The sequence below is a fragment of the Peromyscus maniculatus genome, chromosome 1, assembly GCF_049852395.1.
Source record: "Peromyscus maniculatus bairdii isolate BWxNUB_F1_BW_parent chromosome 1, HU_Pman_BW_mat_3.1, whole genome shotgun sequence".
NCBI classification, from domain to species: Eukaryota; Metazoa; Chordata; class Mammalia; order Rodentia; family Cricetidae; genus Peromyscus; species Peromyscus maniculatus.
Window position 1 is genome coordinate 31,906,499 of NC_134852.1, and position 16,365 is coordinate 31,922,863.

The window sequence follows — 16,365 nt, forward strand, 5'->3', positions numbered from 1 at the left end:
TATTGAAAAAAAGAGAATGTTTTATTCTTTCTAGGGTAGTGAAAAACATGAAAAATTTAAATTTGTAGATGACTTGAAAAATGAAAAATTATGGTTAATTAGTATTTACATTCAGCAATCTATGTAGATGGCAAGCTGAGATTTAGTTTAGCCATCTAATAGGTGTAGTTGTATATGATCAGAATATCTCTGTCCCAAGAAGGGAGCAGAGGAGTACCATAAAAATCTATCATTAGCTAGTATAGCATAATATGGTCACATGTGTCTAAATACTGTAACTGTGATTTATCAAAAAATTATTAGTTTGGAACATAACTCTATCAATCTCTGATTAGTGGTATTAATTTGGTTAAACTGTATTTTAAAGAGGCATTGTTAGATAAGGATTTACTCGAGTTAGTCGTGAGCACCTGTGGGACCAAGACTGCAGTTAAAACTGACCTAATAATTTAAGTTTGTAATCAAGGCAATATTGACCTATTTAGCTATGGGAGGATTGTAATAATCTGTGTCAGGATATACATAGCAGACTTCTATACAGAACAATGTCAGAAGTACTTGAGGAGAAAATCTGATAGGATATACATTTCAGGATCATGGGCAGAATTTATAGTATTAATTAATTAATTAATTAATTAATAATGGAGCATTTTTTAAGGTCAGTACAGTCCCTGGGCTGGGGAGTTTAGCACTGAAAGAGGGTTAAGTCACAACCGGTCTATAGAAATTTTTCATGGTTACTTCCTGCTGATATGGGTCTGAAGCTGAGGGTGTTGAAGGTTGGAATTCAGTGGAAACCCAGGAAGAGCAGGTTCTTTCAGGCTCCTTAAGACATGGGTAGCAGGATTTTCTGTCTCATGTGTGAGAGGGCATGATGCAGGGCTGAGATGGACAGCATATTCATTTGGGCTGGAGAATGGAGGATGGGGTGCAGACCTGTAGCTAAACAGCAATTCTGTGATCCAGAAGATGACAATGTGTAACTCTTTAAATCATCAGAATTTCTTCTGGAAACAAATATATGTATTAGAACATGCATTTGATGAGTTTTAAGGAGGAAACTTTTTCACTTAAGTGTACCTATAGAATATTAAAAGCATGGTTTTGGCAGATGAGAGAAGGGGATATTAGGCCAGCAAGAGCGGGCAAGATCCATCCTCCCAGAGAAGAAAAACAAAATGTGTAATTGGAAGACATAAACTGTAGTCAGGTTGCATTCATTCTGATATTTCTTGGCTTGTTGAGTGTTGGTGAATTTAGATCTCCTGAAGCTTATAAGAACCTTTTAAAAGGAAAAAATCTTTAGACCTATTAGCAATATGATAACAGTGGTGATTTTTCAGAGCAAAATTGTGAATCTTTGTTGTTTCAACAAAACAGCAGCATAGTCAGAGAATGAAATCTGAAAAGTTTCATTTATAATATATCTCGTCTTGATTATCTTTTGATCAAAATTAATAAAAATTCATTTAGGACAGGATTATTTCCAATTATAATTCTATAAGTTTTGATATCATTGATGAACAGAGTTCATCAAAAAAAATCTGGAATTGTATCATTTATTTTTAAAGTCACAGCTCAATATTTAAGTATCTACAGGTAAATAACAGCCTGTATTCAGACTGGCAGCTTTAGAGCATCTTTGTCCTGAGCAGCCTAGTATATGGTGTGACCAGGCAATCCAGGATTCATAAAGATGGGTCAGCATCCTGTGAAAACATGTAAGCATATCCTCTTTTTGACATTATGAAAACATCAGGACCTTTACAAATACAAGTGAGAAGGTTCTGACTGCTTAGGTATAACTTTGTGGCTTGGCAGGTGGTATTAAGGAATGCCTGTAGTGGAGATATGAAAAATTAAGCACCAATTGTTAAGAGCTCTTGAAGTATATGTAAGGCTTTTGTCCAATTATGAGCTCTAGGCCTTCCTAAAATAAAAAAGCAGTGGAAAAATTCTGTTTTATCTCTTTATTTCATACCCATAAGTCATAATGACATAGGCCTCATGGGTGAGCTTCCATAGGGAGAGAATTTGTAATTGTTGGACAGACATGAGAAAGTGCCAGTATAGACCTATCTGCCAATCAATGGACACATAGCTTTCTAGTATTTTATAAATGTAATATCACCTGTGTAATAAATATATTGTTATATATATGTGCATGTATGTAGATATATGTGCATATATATATATATATTTGAGTTAGGGACTGAGAGGAAAATATAATTGACAGATAGCTCTTATAGTTAATCTGTATATATGATGTGGAACTCAGCTCAATCAATGAGTTCTGGATAAACAGAACTCATATTTCCTGCTCTGCATGTTAGCATTTGAGTTTCATTATGTCAGGGCTACAATGCAAACTGAAAGTGAAACGCTAACAATATTTAGGATGAGGAGGTATGATGAAGAAACAACTCGTAAGTGTATGACAATTATATTTTGAATTCTCGGTGTGGCTGTGGGCGATGGCAAGCCAGGCTGTGAAGCTCTTTTTGGCTCCCATAAAGATCATTTAATATTTTAAGGTCTTGTAACAGCCTGTAAGCCTGATTTTGTTTCTAATCTACAAATATTGGGGTGACTCAAGGGCTGGTGGGAGGCTTTATATGCCCTATTTTTAAGCTTTCCCTCCACCAGACAAATAGCTGCTACAATTCTCTTAGCATTCGAAGTCCATTGTTTAACCCAGATAGGAGCATCAGATTTCCATGTAGAGGGGTCAGCAGTCAACAGTGGCTGCTAAGATAAATTTTGATACCCTAGGCCATGTCTATCATTTATAATTTCTAGAATAATGGGCTCAATTATGCCTTTGGTTTGTTTACCTGGGTTCTTTTAAGTTTAACACCCGTCTATAGCATCTGAGCTGATATTAGTCCATAGCAGAGATTAATGATACACAAATTAATTGCAGCATGTCTCTTCCCCACAGAGTGTTAGGTATAAAGGGGATGCCTGTGGGCAGAATAGGCTTTAATTTTATCTATCTGATTGTTTTAATATTTCTGAGCTTTTGGTTACAATATTAGCTTGACCTAGACCTGTAAGAGATGAAGGAGTAATAATTATCTTAAGTACTTGTCCAATCATTTTCTAAAATGTAAGAAATGTCTAGACTTATGTCTAACAAGTCAATTATTTTCTTTCCATGTCTTATAAAGATTTAGTTGTTCCATAATATTCAGTTTCCTGAACCCAGAAGACAATAACACTAGAATACAAACTGGCATCTCCATTAGTCACTGCACTGTAGAATCTGAATTTTTTTGTGGGAGGTTTACAATAATATTAATTTTCCCAGTAAACTCAGGATCAATCATTCCTGGGACTATTATTATACCTTGTACAGTGGAGGAGCTATGGCCTATTATTAGACCGAGTGTTCCTTCTGGTGGACGTCTGTATACTACTATATTAATGCAAACATAAGTGTATTTCTAAAGCCTATTATCTCAGATTTCAATAAAAACTTTATCCATAGATCTAACTTAGGCATACCTTCTCAATATCTCCAGGTTATTTACTGAGACTTGAGTACCATTCATACCATATCTAGATGTTTATATGTTATATTTATCTATCCCAGTAACTGGCAATTCATATATCATAAGATATTATTTAACTTTCCTAAATGGTCTCTATATCTAAACTTCCATACCCTTATCAAAACTTTACATCAAACAGCATTTATGTATTTAATAAATCAGGGGACATAGGAGACTGATTATTGAGAACATCCAATATAAAGTGAATTTCTTTTAATGAAGGAACAGTAAAAGCTTATTCTGAAATCTGTTTGGTGAGATATCTTTTATTCAAAATTGGATAGCAAAGCATATTCTCTTCAGACATGGTAAATGGAAATATTATCTAAATGATCTCAAAGTGTAATTTGGGCTAAATTCTGGGAGTAAGAGGCATGGGATAGTTAAAAGTGGGAAGCTTAAATTTTTTTAATGTCATGGGTGAAGTAAGAAATTTTATGTTAATATTCAGCATATTTATCATGTTTCTAAACATAGTTTTGTATAGAGAATTTGATGATTTATCAGATGATCAAGCTTTAACTTGTATCCTAATAACTATCTTTAATAGCTTATAATTTATATATGACTTATCCTTAAGAATGTATAGTTTAGGTTGGCCAATCATGTGTATTTTTAGAACGACTGCTGGTGTTACACAAATTTTGTGTTTTTGGTTGTGAGACAGGGTCTCACTATATACTCCTGCTGGCCAGCCTAGAATTCCTAGAGTAGTGAGATCGAAGGTGTGCACCACCATGCCTGGCCACTAAGCATTTCTTTTTTCTTTTTTACATTTTTGTTTTTTTGACACAGGGTTTCTCTGTGTATCCCTGGTTGTCTTGGAACTCACTTTGTAGACCAGTCTGGCATGGAACTCACAGAGATCCACCTGCCTCTGCCTTCTGAGTGCTGAGATTAATCATGTGCCACTAAGCATCACTCCATAGCATTTCTCTTCTTTTGCTTTCATACATGAAGATTTAATTAAATGAAAATTTATTTAGATCAATTTTTTTAAACCCACAAATGTTTGTCAAGATTAGAAAGTGGAGATAGTATGGGTCATACACCACGATTGACAACATAACTTGATGAAATCATTAGGTTCTGTATATTCAAGTATATATAGTTCATACTTGCCTAATAAAAAATGATGCAATTCTAGCAAAGCCATTAAAATTTAAATAAACTTTCTTGAGTTTTACACCATGGCTCCCAAATCTGAAAGCTTAGATTTGATTTATGACCAAAATTATCTTTATTTTTTGCAAATGTAATCAGCTTTCTAAATAAGGCAAATATCAGTTTACACAGATCTCATGAAAGACAGGAGGAAATTGCAATCATCTAACTGTAGAGTTTGAACCATAGACTCAAATTGTTCCATTATCTCCATTGTCAGATCAAGTCAAGAAAGCCTGTTACAGACTGAGTGAATGTGATTTTGTACGAGCCACAAAGGTGCTTTTTGAAAACTGATCATTCTCAATTAGTACTATATAGCTACTCAGAAATTATTTTCAACTGTGCTCCAAGGGATATCTCTTAGTGAATGAACTTTCAGGAATCCAAGGGACAATACCATTACCTACGTTTCACAGGCAAATAAGACAAAAGAGGATTTAGGATTGAGTTATCCATTCCAGATTACAAATTAGAAACACTATCTTGGAGTTAGTTTTGCCCCAAAGCCTTTTCCACTGGATAACCATTACTTTATGTTTTTTCTTCATCTTTTTTTCTTTGGATTTTCTTTTCTTTCTTTTTGTTGAGACAGGCTTTTGTTATGTAGCCTTGACCTGGAATTCACAGAGATCCACCTGTCTCTGCTTCCCAAGTGCTGGGACTAAAGGTGTGCACCATCACACTTGGCTAAATAGGCTATTTTAAATATTGTTTTATCTTCAGGACTGTCTTAAAATTAAGTCTATAGTCTGTGAAATTTGTCCTGCCAAAATAAAAATATGCTTGTCTACTGGATTCTGATTATATTTAAAGTGACAAACACTTTAATGAGAAGAAGGTAAGAGATCTCAAAGCACCTGTTTCACAGGAAAGAAGTGCTCTATTACATGGATCTATAAAAACAACCCAAACTTCAGAGACAGGAAGTTGATAATCTGATTTATCTTAATGGCTTTAGCTCATGAATAAATGATAAAGGCTTATGTTTTTTTCTTATAAAAAGATGATGAGTCTTATTTGTACATTTGTTTTATATTTTAAAAGATTTCTAATTACTAAAGCATTCTTTATCTTATTTGTAGTAAGTCAAAACATTAAGTGAAAGCCATTCTTTGACCACGGTTAGCCATTAGCTGAAAGTCAGCAAAGAACACAGGTTTGTTCACCAAATCAATAAATCTAGCCACAGGCCGTCTAAAAGCTTCCTTTAATATTCCTATCAGGTTCCTTTTAAATTAACAGACTCCCTCCATAGAATTATTCAGGCCAATGACATGGTTATATATCAGAAAGATCACATAACTCTTCACAGAAAAACACCCAAGGAAACGAAAAAGAACCCATTCAGCATATTTCAGGAATTACTCAAGATGTAGGTTTAGTGAAGAGCAGAAGGGCTTGTCCTGAAAAGCTTCAAGAGAAATGGAAAAGTCAAGTTCATTTCTTGATTGTGCAGATGATTCCCAAGGCAGTTAGCGTCTGGTCCAGACAAGCTATTAGTGGTAAAGTAGTTCCCTTTCCCTGGCAAGGCTTTTCCCTGAGGTAATGCCTAAATTTTTAAATTCTAATATCTTACCCTGTTTCTTTTATATCCATCCTCACTCACAAGTAAACTCTACATATTTCTGCCATACCGACTGCATTTCTTTCTTTTTTGTGTTTGTTTTGAGACAGGGTCTCACTATGTAGCCTGGCTGGCCTGGAACTCACTCTGTAGACCAGGTTGGCATTCAACTCTCAGAGACCTGCCTCTGTCTCCCAAGTGCTGGGATCAAAGATATATGCACCCAGCCCTGCACTGGACACCTTTTCAACTGGAATTGACACTATTCAAATGGTTCAAAATTCAACTCAAGAGTTACAACATTACTGTTTAATTTAGACCTGTGTACTTCATAAAATTTATTCATTTTAGCTATTTAACTCAGTAAATACATTTAAATTGTTTTTTACAAGTTAGTTTTTGAATATAGATGTTCTTCACAAAAACACAGGGAAAGTGGGTAATTTCTCTAAATTCAAATTCCCTAATATTTTTGTCACTCTTTTCTCTTCCCTTCACAATAACTAGTTCTCTTCTCAAGTCTTTACAAATCTTTACTTTCCAATTTCTTTTCATTGTAGTAAGTACCAAAGGAAAGATACAGGACATTTCAGCGTAAATCAGCTTCTCTCCTGTTCTCACTTAATACACACTTCAAAGCTACACATATGGCAGTATTCTGAAAATATTAACAGTTGTTAATACCTTGAAAATGAAAAGAATAAAAAGTCAGAGAAAATGCATCATAAGCACTCAGTCTGAAGTATATTAAAAACTAAGCAGATCTTTACTTTCATATAAACACTAATTTTACCACTATAAAAGACATGATTATATTTTACTTTTCTTTATAAAACTACCTTTTAACAGAATATTCATAAGCTAGTCATCCCTTAGATAGTTCTGCACTGATAAAAAGTTACTTGTAAAAGAAAAATATTAAAAATAATTGTTTCACAGAAACAGAAGGTTTTATCAAATTCTGATAAAAAGCTGTATTTATGAGTAGAGTCTTACCACACTATAACTTTTGCCACCAAAGATGTAGACTTAGGAAATGTTATACTGGTTAATAAGATGAGCATCTCAGCAAGTTCAAAAATGCCACAGCGAAGATAAGGTAGTTGGAGACTCCACTTTCAGGAAGGGTCAGCATCATCTTTGGGGGTATGTAGTTATCCGACATGTGTTCATAGCCTGAGCTTCATTACCTCTCTAAGAGGCAATCTTGAGTGGCTACCTCTCACAGAGATCAAGACAATCTTTAGACCACTAAGGCAAAAAAAATTCTAGAAGAGAATGGTACCATTTTCCCCATTTTAATTTTGTAATTGGTGAAAAAAATTAAAGCTATTAGTTTTTGTTTTATGTCTTTTGGTTTTTGGAGACAGGGTTTCTCTGTGTAGCTTTGCGCTTTTCCTAGAACTCATTCTGTAGCCTAGACTGGTCTCGAACTCACAGAGATCAGCCTGCCTCCGCCTCCCAAGTGGTGGGATTAAAGGCGTGCACGTCGTCTACAGCCATACCACCCTGAACACGCCTGATCTCTTCTTTTTTTTTTAACTTAAGTTTTTTTTGAAATAGGGTTTCTCTGTGTAGTTCTAGTGCCTTTCCTAGATCTCGCTCTGTAGACCAGGCTGTTCTCAAACTGGCAGAAATATGCCTGCCTCTGCCACCCAAGTGCTGGGATTAAAGGCGTATGTAACCACTCCTTGCACCCATAGCAGTTCTAAATAGCTTTCCAGTTACTGTATTGAACGGCCACAACCCAAACCAACTTGGCAGTTAGGGTTTATTTGGCTTAAATGTCTTGATCAGGGTGTGTCATTGAGGGAAGTGCAGGCAAGATCCATGGGGAAAGCTTCCTGGCATGCTCCCACAACTTGCTCAGCTACTTTTCTTACAGAGCCCATAAGAAAGGGGCTCTCTGCAAGGGGATAGCACCAGGTCCTCCTCCACCAAACAGTAATTAAGAAAAAGCCTTGCTGACCATTGTGGTGGAGGTGATTCCTCAACTGAGGTTTTCTCTTCCCATGTGAATTTAGTCTATCAGATAGACAAAAACTAAGCAGCCTGTCTTTGTTGGTCATCTGTTCCTCTTTCTTTAAAAGAAATGTCAGGTCTTTTCCTTCTCTTTGGATTGAGCTGCTTGTGGTTTTATTGTTACTATTGTTGAACTGTGAGAGTTCTTTATTTTTTTTGGCCCATGTTCAGATGTACAATACATAACATTCTCTGGCATTTGAAAATGATCTCTCCACTTTCTTGATCCATGGTCTATTACTTGTTAATAGTGCTTTAAGTTGCCTTCAAACTGAAAGTAGTCTGGAGAAAGAGTGTAATCTTTGATGTCTGTGTACAAGACAGAATGATTAAGTCAACTATTTAACATGTACTACCCCATTTATCTCCCATTTGTTATGGTAAGATATTGGAAATTTGTCTTGGCTACTCTGAAATATACATGGCCATTGACTACAATTCTCTATGGTTTATTTCAAACCTGCTCCTCTTTCTTATATGTAATTTACATCGTGCTACTGAAGCTTCTTGGTGTTTCCTTCCCACAATCTGTTTAGCCTCATTTTATATTTATTTATTTATTTTATTTAATTATTATTAATTTATTAAATTATTTATTTATTATGCAATGTTTTGCCTGACAACCAGAAAGGGACACCATATTTCATTATAGATGGTTGTAAGCCACCATGGGATTGCTGGGAATTGAAATCAGGAACTCTAGAAGAACTGCCAGTGCTCTTAACCACTCGGCCATCTCTCCAACCGCTGTTGAGCGATTATTTCATGTAGAAAAATAGTAATAGACACTGCTTCGTGGAAGATCAGGTCATGGTTCACATTTATGGTTAACTTGCAGGCCTAGCAATGATCTTTTACCATGTTTCCTATTATAGGAAAACTTAGACAGGAAACACAGTGGTTGAGTCAGGGTCACATAGGCCATCAGTGGCACAAGCTATCTGTCCACAACCACATCTCCAGGTCCCCATCATGGAGACCTACTAAGTGACCTTCACTCCTCTAGATCATTTCATAGACTCAGGATTCTTATAGGGCTCCCAGATTCATGTCAATCAAAATCAAACACCTGACAAGAATAGTCTACCTGTGACCCAGCATGACCTAAATATCAGGCACATCCTGAGCTGTGTGAGATCTCTCACAGTCTGTCAGGTTTCTCAGGGAAGCTCAATGGGAAGACTAATCATAACTTATCTGTAGGAGAGCCCTGAAGAGCAAAGGCTTGGAGAGCTCAGGTCTACACTCAGCAGGAGAGGTCAGTGTAGCTGGAGGGACCTGATCCTTGTGTCTCAAGGCAGGCAATGGTTCAGTGAAGACCAGGAAATAAAATGAGGTCTCTCATTCTAAATCTTGAGTCTGAACATCACGAAACACCACAGCTCAGTTCACTCATGAGAAAGTCCTTGCTTCTTCCATACACAGCACAGGACGCCCCATTATCTCTGAGCACTCAGCCACTCCATCTGCCTTTAACTTACTTCCTGCCTGATTCTTTAAGGATCTGGGTAAGCTGGGAGTTAAGAGACTATCTCTGGTTGTAAGAGGCCTTTGCAAGAATCAGAAGTAAAACACAGGGCAAATATCTCTCTGTGGTGAGCACAGCACTGCTACCCAAGCCCAACATCACAACCAACAATTCCAATCCCTTGGACGGTGATGACTCAGTAACATTAATGTGTGAGCCTAAGACTCAGAATACAGCCTACCTGTGGAGGATAAATGAACAAACCCTCTCAGGAGAGGACAGGCTGAAGGACAACAGGACTCTCACTTTACTCAGTGTTGTGAGGACTGACACAGGTCCCTATGAATGTGAACCTAGAACCAAGTGAGGGACTCCAAAAGGGACCCATTCTCCCTGAACATTACCTGTAAGTATTTTCTGTTTCATCCTGGTACCAAATGCCTAAATACAGAGGGCTAGAACTACCATGCTTAGTCCCAGTTCCCTTGGGTTCACGACACAGACCTAATATACAGATACCTAGGCTGCCAGGGCATCCTGAGCCAGCCCAAGCATATGTGGACAGGCCCACCATTGAGCCTGAATGGGCTCCAGGGTCTTCTGCCTAGAGAGGTTCAGGGTGATGGAGACAGGGAACATGTTAGACTCAGGCTCAGTGTACACATGAGCGTGCAGTGGTGATGTGTGTGTTGTGCTTGAAATAGATCAGGGCTTGTGATGCTGAATACGTACTCTTCTACCAATGTCCTCCCCAGCTCTGGGTGAAATCTGCACAATTAGGTTATAGCACAGCTCAAAGAGATACTATGTCTTCTGCAGACCAGTATTTCCCCTTCCCTCTGCTGACATCACCTGTGGCTTTGTTCTGTTTGCTCCAGATGGTCCAGGTGTCCAAATCATATCCCCCCATATTTTTTTCCATTCAAGGACAATCCATATATCTCCTGCCACACAGATGCTAACCCACCCCCACATTACTCTTGGCCTGTCAATGGAGAGAGCTCATGTCATCCTCCCAAGAGGTCTTCATCCCCAACATCAATACTAATAATAGCGGATCCTATTCCTGCCTCATCTATAACTTTTTCCCTCTAATCAATAGGACCACAGTGAAGAACATTATAGTTCTTAATAAGTGGATCTCTGTAATATCAGCAGAAGGTCTGAAGTAGAGTCCTTAGGCTTTTTTTGGAAGGTGCCGAAGCATTTAATTTCCAGCCCATGTCTATGGGAACAAGCAAAACTCAGTCTTCCCCCAAAGCTCCTGCTCCATCCCTATGTCTAATGACTTCCTGGTTTCCTGATTTCTGGCTGATAGGGATGGAGCTTGAAATGTAAAGAGGAGGTTATCCAAGTCTTGAAAAACCTAAGGTTGTGCAGAGGGTCTTTTCATGGTTAGGAGAGACTCAAGATCAATATTTATTTCTGTGCCTAACACAAGCTTTCTGTACCCTCCATTTTCATTTTATGACCTTCATGACCTACAAGGAACACCCAGGGCTTTCAAATGTGCTCACATTCTTATTCTCCAAATTGGAGGAGAAAATTCCCCACAGATGGGTATAGGAACTCTGCTCCCAGGTGTGCTCCTGTCTCAGCTCTGACTCCATGGAATTTGAAGAGTGGGTGAAAAAGGTTCCTGGGAGCCCTGTTCTGAGTCAGGGTGAGCCATGTCACTGACAGTTGATGATGCTCTTTTGCATATTCTTCTCAAGGCTCAAAAAACAAATATCAGCTGAGTGTGGTGGTACACATTTTGATGCCAGCTCTGAGGAACTAGAGGCAGGTAGATTGTGTGAGTTTGAGATCAGCCTGGTCTACATAGCAAGTTACAAGCAAGCAAGGACTGTACTGTGACCCTGTCTCAAAATATATCAATACTGAGGATTAGAGTGGCAGGCTGTGGTCAGCACTATGATTATTCACTTCCTCCTCTGTAGTTTTAAATCCATATCCATGGTCAGGAAATACTATGTTTTTCTACAAGCAGAAAGCCTTCAGTTAGGGATTTCTCCCAGTTCTTAGGTCTAGCTTTTAACCCCTTTAAGATTAGCTAGGCCATTTTAACCCCATGAAATTTATTTAATAAAAAGGAAACAGAAGACTATTTAATAAAAGAGTGACTTGACTGTTCACAATTACAGAGAGTGTGAAAAGAATTCCCACAAATATCATTGGGTAATACATTTTCCCTCGCCACCATGAGATTTCTGGACAGGTGGGTTGAAGAGGCTCCCAATGTCAAATCTACACAAATACCCTGAGTCAGGGTCAATGCGGGTGGTCTTGGTAGCAATAAGATGCAGCTCTTTCTTTACAGACCATATCTTGATTCCAAACATGCAATCTTGAAGAAGGTCTCTTCATTCTACGGGCCCTATGAGCTGGCTGAGATCTCTGATGCTGAAGGACTCTCAGCTGGTCTCCTCCAATGTTTATCCACAGATCCAGTGACTACACCCTTCATCCAAGTCACCAATACCACAGTCAAAAACCTGATCTCTGTGTTCCTGACCTGCTTGTCAAATGACATTGGGATCTCCATCCAGTGGTTCTTCAAAGGCAATATTCTTGTGATCACCAATAGGAAAAAGCTGTTTGAGAACAACCACACCCTCCAAATACTCCCTGTGAGGATTGAGGATTCTGGGGACTATCAATGTGAAGTATTCAATGAAGTCAGTTCCAAGAGGAGTGACCCCATCCAGCTGGACATAATACGTGAGTGACCTCTGTTTCCTCTATTGATGAAATTATTAAGGCTACTTCACGTAGTTAAAAAGATTTTTTTTAATGGCATAACTTACAAATTAAGGGATAGGTAGGTTGCGGGGTCTGGGGAATGTGTATCAAAGTCTAGCGGTGTTCTCTGGAGCTCCGTTCGGTCCACCTCCACTGTTCAGGGTCCCGGAACCAAGAGAGTGCTGGCCCATCCAGATCTTGGGTCTCTAGATGCCTCCCTTGGCCCTGCCTTGTAGGCATGACAGATGCCGAAGTCTCGATGGGGGTTGGAACTTCCAGATCAAAGTTGGAATGGCTACACACTAAATCTCCCCCTTTTTGTCTAAATAAGAAGGTTCTAACCTAATACAAGACTACATGCAAAGGAATGGTTATCAAATATTATCCAGGAATAATGAGAGATAATGACCTAGATAAGATGGAACTACAACCAATGCAAACAATATCAAGCAAAAAACACATACTAAAATCCAGAGAAGTATAGAGCTTAGGTAAATGGCATGTTACAAAGATCATTCCAAAAGGTGTCCTATCCTAAAGAACCTGAATCTAATACTTAATATGTTCTATCTAAGATATTATATATACTAAGTTGTAACTATAACTGCTAGTCTTCAATACCATCAAAGACCTGAGAAGGAACATAATGGTACCTGAGAAATGGTAGATGGATGCAAGCAACTTTCGGGAACCTTGAAAGAGTAGACCAAGACAGCTGGCAGCCTGGACAGTCACCTAATGTTTCTCAGAATTGTTGGTGCATTCAAATTGGCTACAGACATAGAGTATCTGACAGACCATTTTCAGAAGCAGGAATTCTGAAAGACCATCTTACCCTGTCTTGGCAGAGTACAGTGGTCGCTTTCCTTGTGTCCCGCTTGTCCAGAAAGGACAGCATTGCATTCGTACTGTCAGCAATCAAGGCAAGGGCAGTTCTTTGTCCAGTAGGCCATTTTGTGCCAAGAAGACAAACTTCCAAATGGAAATGTCTTAGAAGCCCAACATTCTCTCGGGATCATTGGTGCAGCCAGGAGCAATTGGGTCTCATGTCAACAGAATTCTAAGTTATTTCAATGCCATATTCTCTAGGTCTATGAAGTGTTTGAAGATTACCTGTCCATCTGACCTATGTATCTGTAAATCTGGATAACCTAACTAACGTAACTATAGAGATGACAGGCATAGGTGACTATAAATCTATAAGTCTTATCTACCGAAATAACCTAAGGACTAAGGCTTTATATAAACAAGGTAAACAGTCTATAAGCAAATGTATGGTAAAGAACGATGACTTCAAAACTGTGACAATACACAAGATATTTATAACAGAGGTAGGAATATATAGAGTGCGATATGCAATATGACAATAATCTTAAATATATATCAATATACCGAATAACCTAAACAGAAGCAGAACATACATAAAGTATGACAGATATAAATTTACATTTGTATCAATATAAAAATATTTCAAATAAGAGTAGAAATATATGTACATTATAACAAATATAGTTCTGTATTTGTATCAATATACAAATTATCTTAAACAGGAATATAAAAATAGTTTGACCTGCCTGGACTGAGTCTACCAGGTCAACCCCGGTCCTCGGGGGAGACCTTGATCTGGAGGAGGTGGGAATGGGGGGTGGGCTGGGGGGAGGGGTGGGCGAGAGGGGGAGAACAGGGGATTCTGTGGCTATTATGTTGAACTGAATGGTGTTGTAAAATAATAATAATAATAATAATAAAAAAACCAAAAAAAAAAATAGTTTACATTTGTATCAACATATAAGAATCCATAACAGTACAAATTACAGTGCAAATTATCTAAGGTTGCTATTTTACTAAATTTGTTTACTAGTATATACAATAATCTACCATAATATCTTATACCTATCCATTCTATTTCTTCTTTTCCCTTTTTTTAGAATATTGAGTCTAATATTTTCTTCCACCCCAACCCTATAACCATCATCCATAACCCTGAGAATTATGAAACCTAAGGGAGAAGGGGTGTTGTTTTCTTAGAATTGCTTCCTGCTGTTTAGGGGGTGATGTTATCTCTGTTGGGTACTGTGAGAAAGCTCAGATAGTTAAATCTCAGACTAACTGTAGGTTCTCACCAAGTCTTAGAGTAATGAATAAGATTGTCTGAAATTCTGGCAAAAAGTGTAGTATGATGATTATTACCATGTCATCATTCTGGATTGAGTAGAGTTGTTGTTGTTGGGGCCCCATCTTCCTTCTGGAGACTTCCAAGATTTCTATTGGAAAAACTTATTTGTTATCAAAAATGGAAGGTTTGGATTTAAAGAGGACACAGCATGTAAGAAAGGATTCTGAGAAATCAAGAGTAAGCATGGAGAGAATTAGAATTTAGAAGACAATGGTCCCTTTTATTGGTTTCCTTCTGTCCCACACCAGAGGGCTCTTACGATATGGGACTGAAGAATCTCTCAAACTTTTTTTTAGCAATATGCTTGGGCTTAGAGAAAAAGTGAGCCAGTTCCATCTCCAAAGCCAGCTTGACTTATAATTGAATTGGAACCACAACTTTTCTAGATTGATAGAGAGATAGATGTTAGACAGTGAGATTTTACCATGTGTAGATTGATACCAATAGATTCTTTCTTTCTGCTGTAAATATTTGGATATCCAAGGCCTTATAATTTTTGGAAAATGGGTATTTCCATTATCCTGGAAAGGCAAAAACAGAACCCTACCCCAACCTTTGTTTGTTAAATTTTTCTTACAATTTGTAGAGATGTCACATTGGTGGATGATCTTTTACTTCCCTTCATCAAGGGGTTTTTCCTGTTCGAATTGAATTTTTATTAATTTTGTTGGTATCCATAGCTTTTCTTTTCCTGCAGAAACAAAGGTAAAACCCCTCCCCAACATAGAACATATCCAGGTTTCCATTCTGAGGTCAGCACATCCTTGAAATAAACCGGTTGGTTTAGCTCAGGAGTTTTGTCTGTTGTCCAATGTCTCTCCACAGCTGTTGTTCTGTTCTCATCAGCATTGAGAAAATTCAAGGTTAATAAAGCACTATGCAGTCTATTTCTAGGAGTCATTGTTACCTGTTGCTGTTTATTTAGCATAACCTTTAAAGTTCGATTGGATCTTTCTATGACTGCTTGGCCTGTGGGATTGTGTGGTATACCTGTAACATGCTTTATATTGCAATAAGCAAAGAATTGTCTCATTTTATTGGAGACATACGCTGGGGCATTGTCTGTCTTAATTTGTACAGGTATTCCCGTGATGGCCATAACTTGTAATAGGTGTGTAATCACAGAATCAACCTTTTCAGAACTCATAGGAGTTGTCCATTAAAATCCTGAATAGGTGTCAATGGTATGATGTACATACTTTAATCTTCCAAATTCTGCAAAATGAAACACATCCATCTGCCAAATTTCATTTATTTGTATACCTTTTGGATTGCCCCCTGCAGGTAATGGAGTTTGGTTATAGATGGAACAAGTAGGACATTTTTCACAATATCCTTAGCCTGTTGCCAAGTGATGGAGAAATCCTTTTTTAAACCTTTGTTATTTACATGGTATTTATTATGAAATTCTGAGGCTTCTAGCACATTACCTATTAGTAACTCATCAATCTCATCATTACCTTGTGCTAGAGGTCCTGGCAGACCTGTATGGGATCTGATATGTGATATATATATAAAATCTCTTTTTTTGATGATTTCCTGCAATTGAATGAATAATGAAGTTAATTCTGTATTATCAGGAATAAATTTAGTAGTTTCAATATGTAAAACAACTCTCTCTGTATATTAAGAGTCAGTGACTATATTGAGGGGTTCTGTGAAGTCCATCAGT

The 16,365-nt window shown here is 37.6% G+C and overlaps 1 protein-coding gene across 5 annotated transcripts in view; it reads left to right on the top strand.

The window, feature by feature from the left end:
- Positions 1-16,365, top strand: part of LOC143273688 (cell adhesion molecule CEACAM1-like) — a 56,333-nt gene that overhangs the window by 20,982 nt on the left and 18,986 nt on the right. For all 5 annotated transcript variants that reach the window (XR_013051889.1, XR_013051880.1, XR_013051886.1 and 2 more), the window contains exon 4: positions 12,221-12,496. Coding sequence is in view for 2 of the 5 variants with exons in the window: in XM_076573651.1 (XP_076429766.1) it covers positions 12,221-12,496 (276 nt within the window). In the remaining 3 variants the exon portion in view is untranslated. The remainder of the gene's footprint in view (positions 1-12,220; positions 12,497-16,365) is intronic.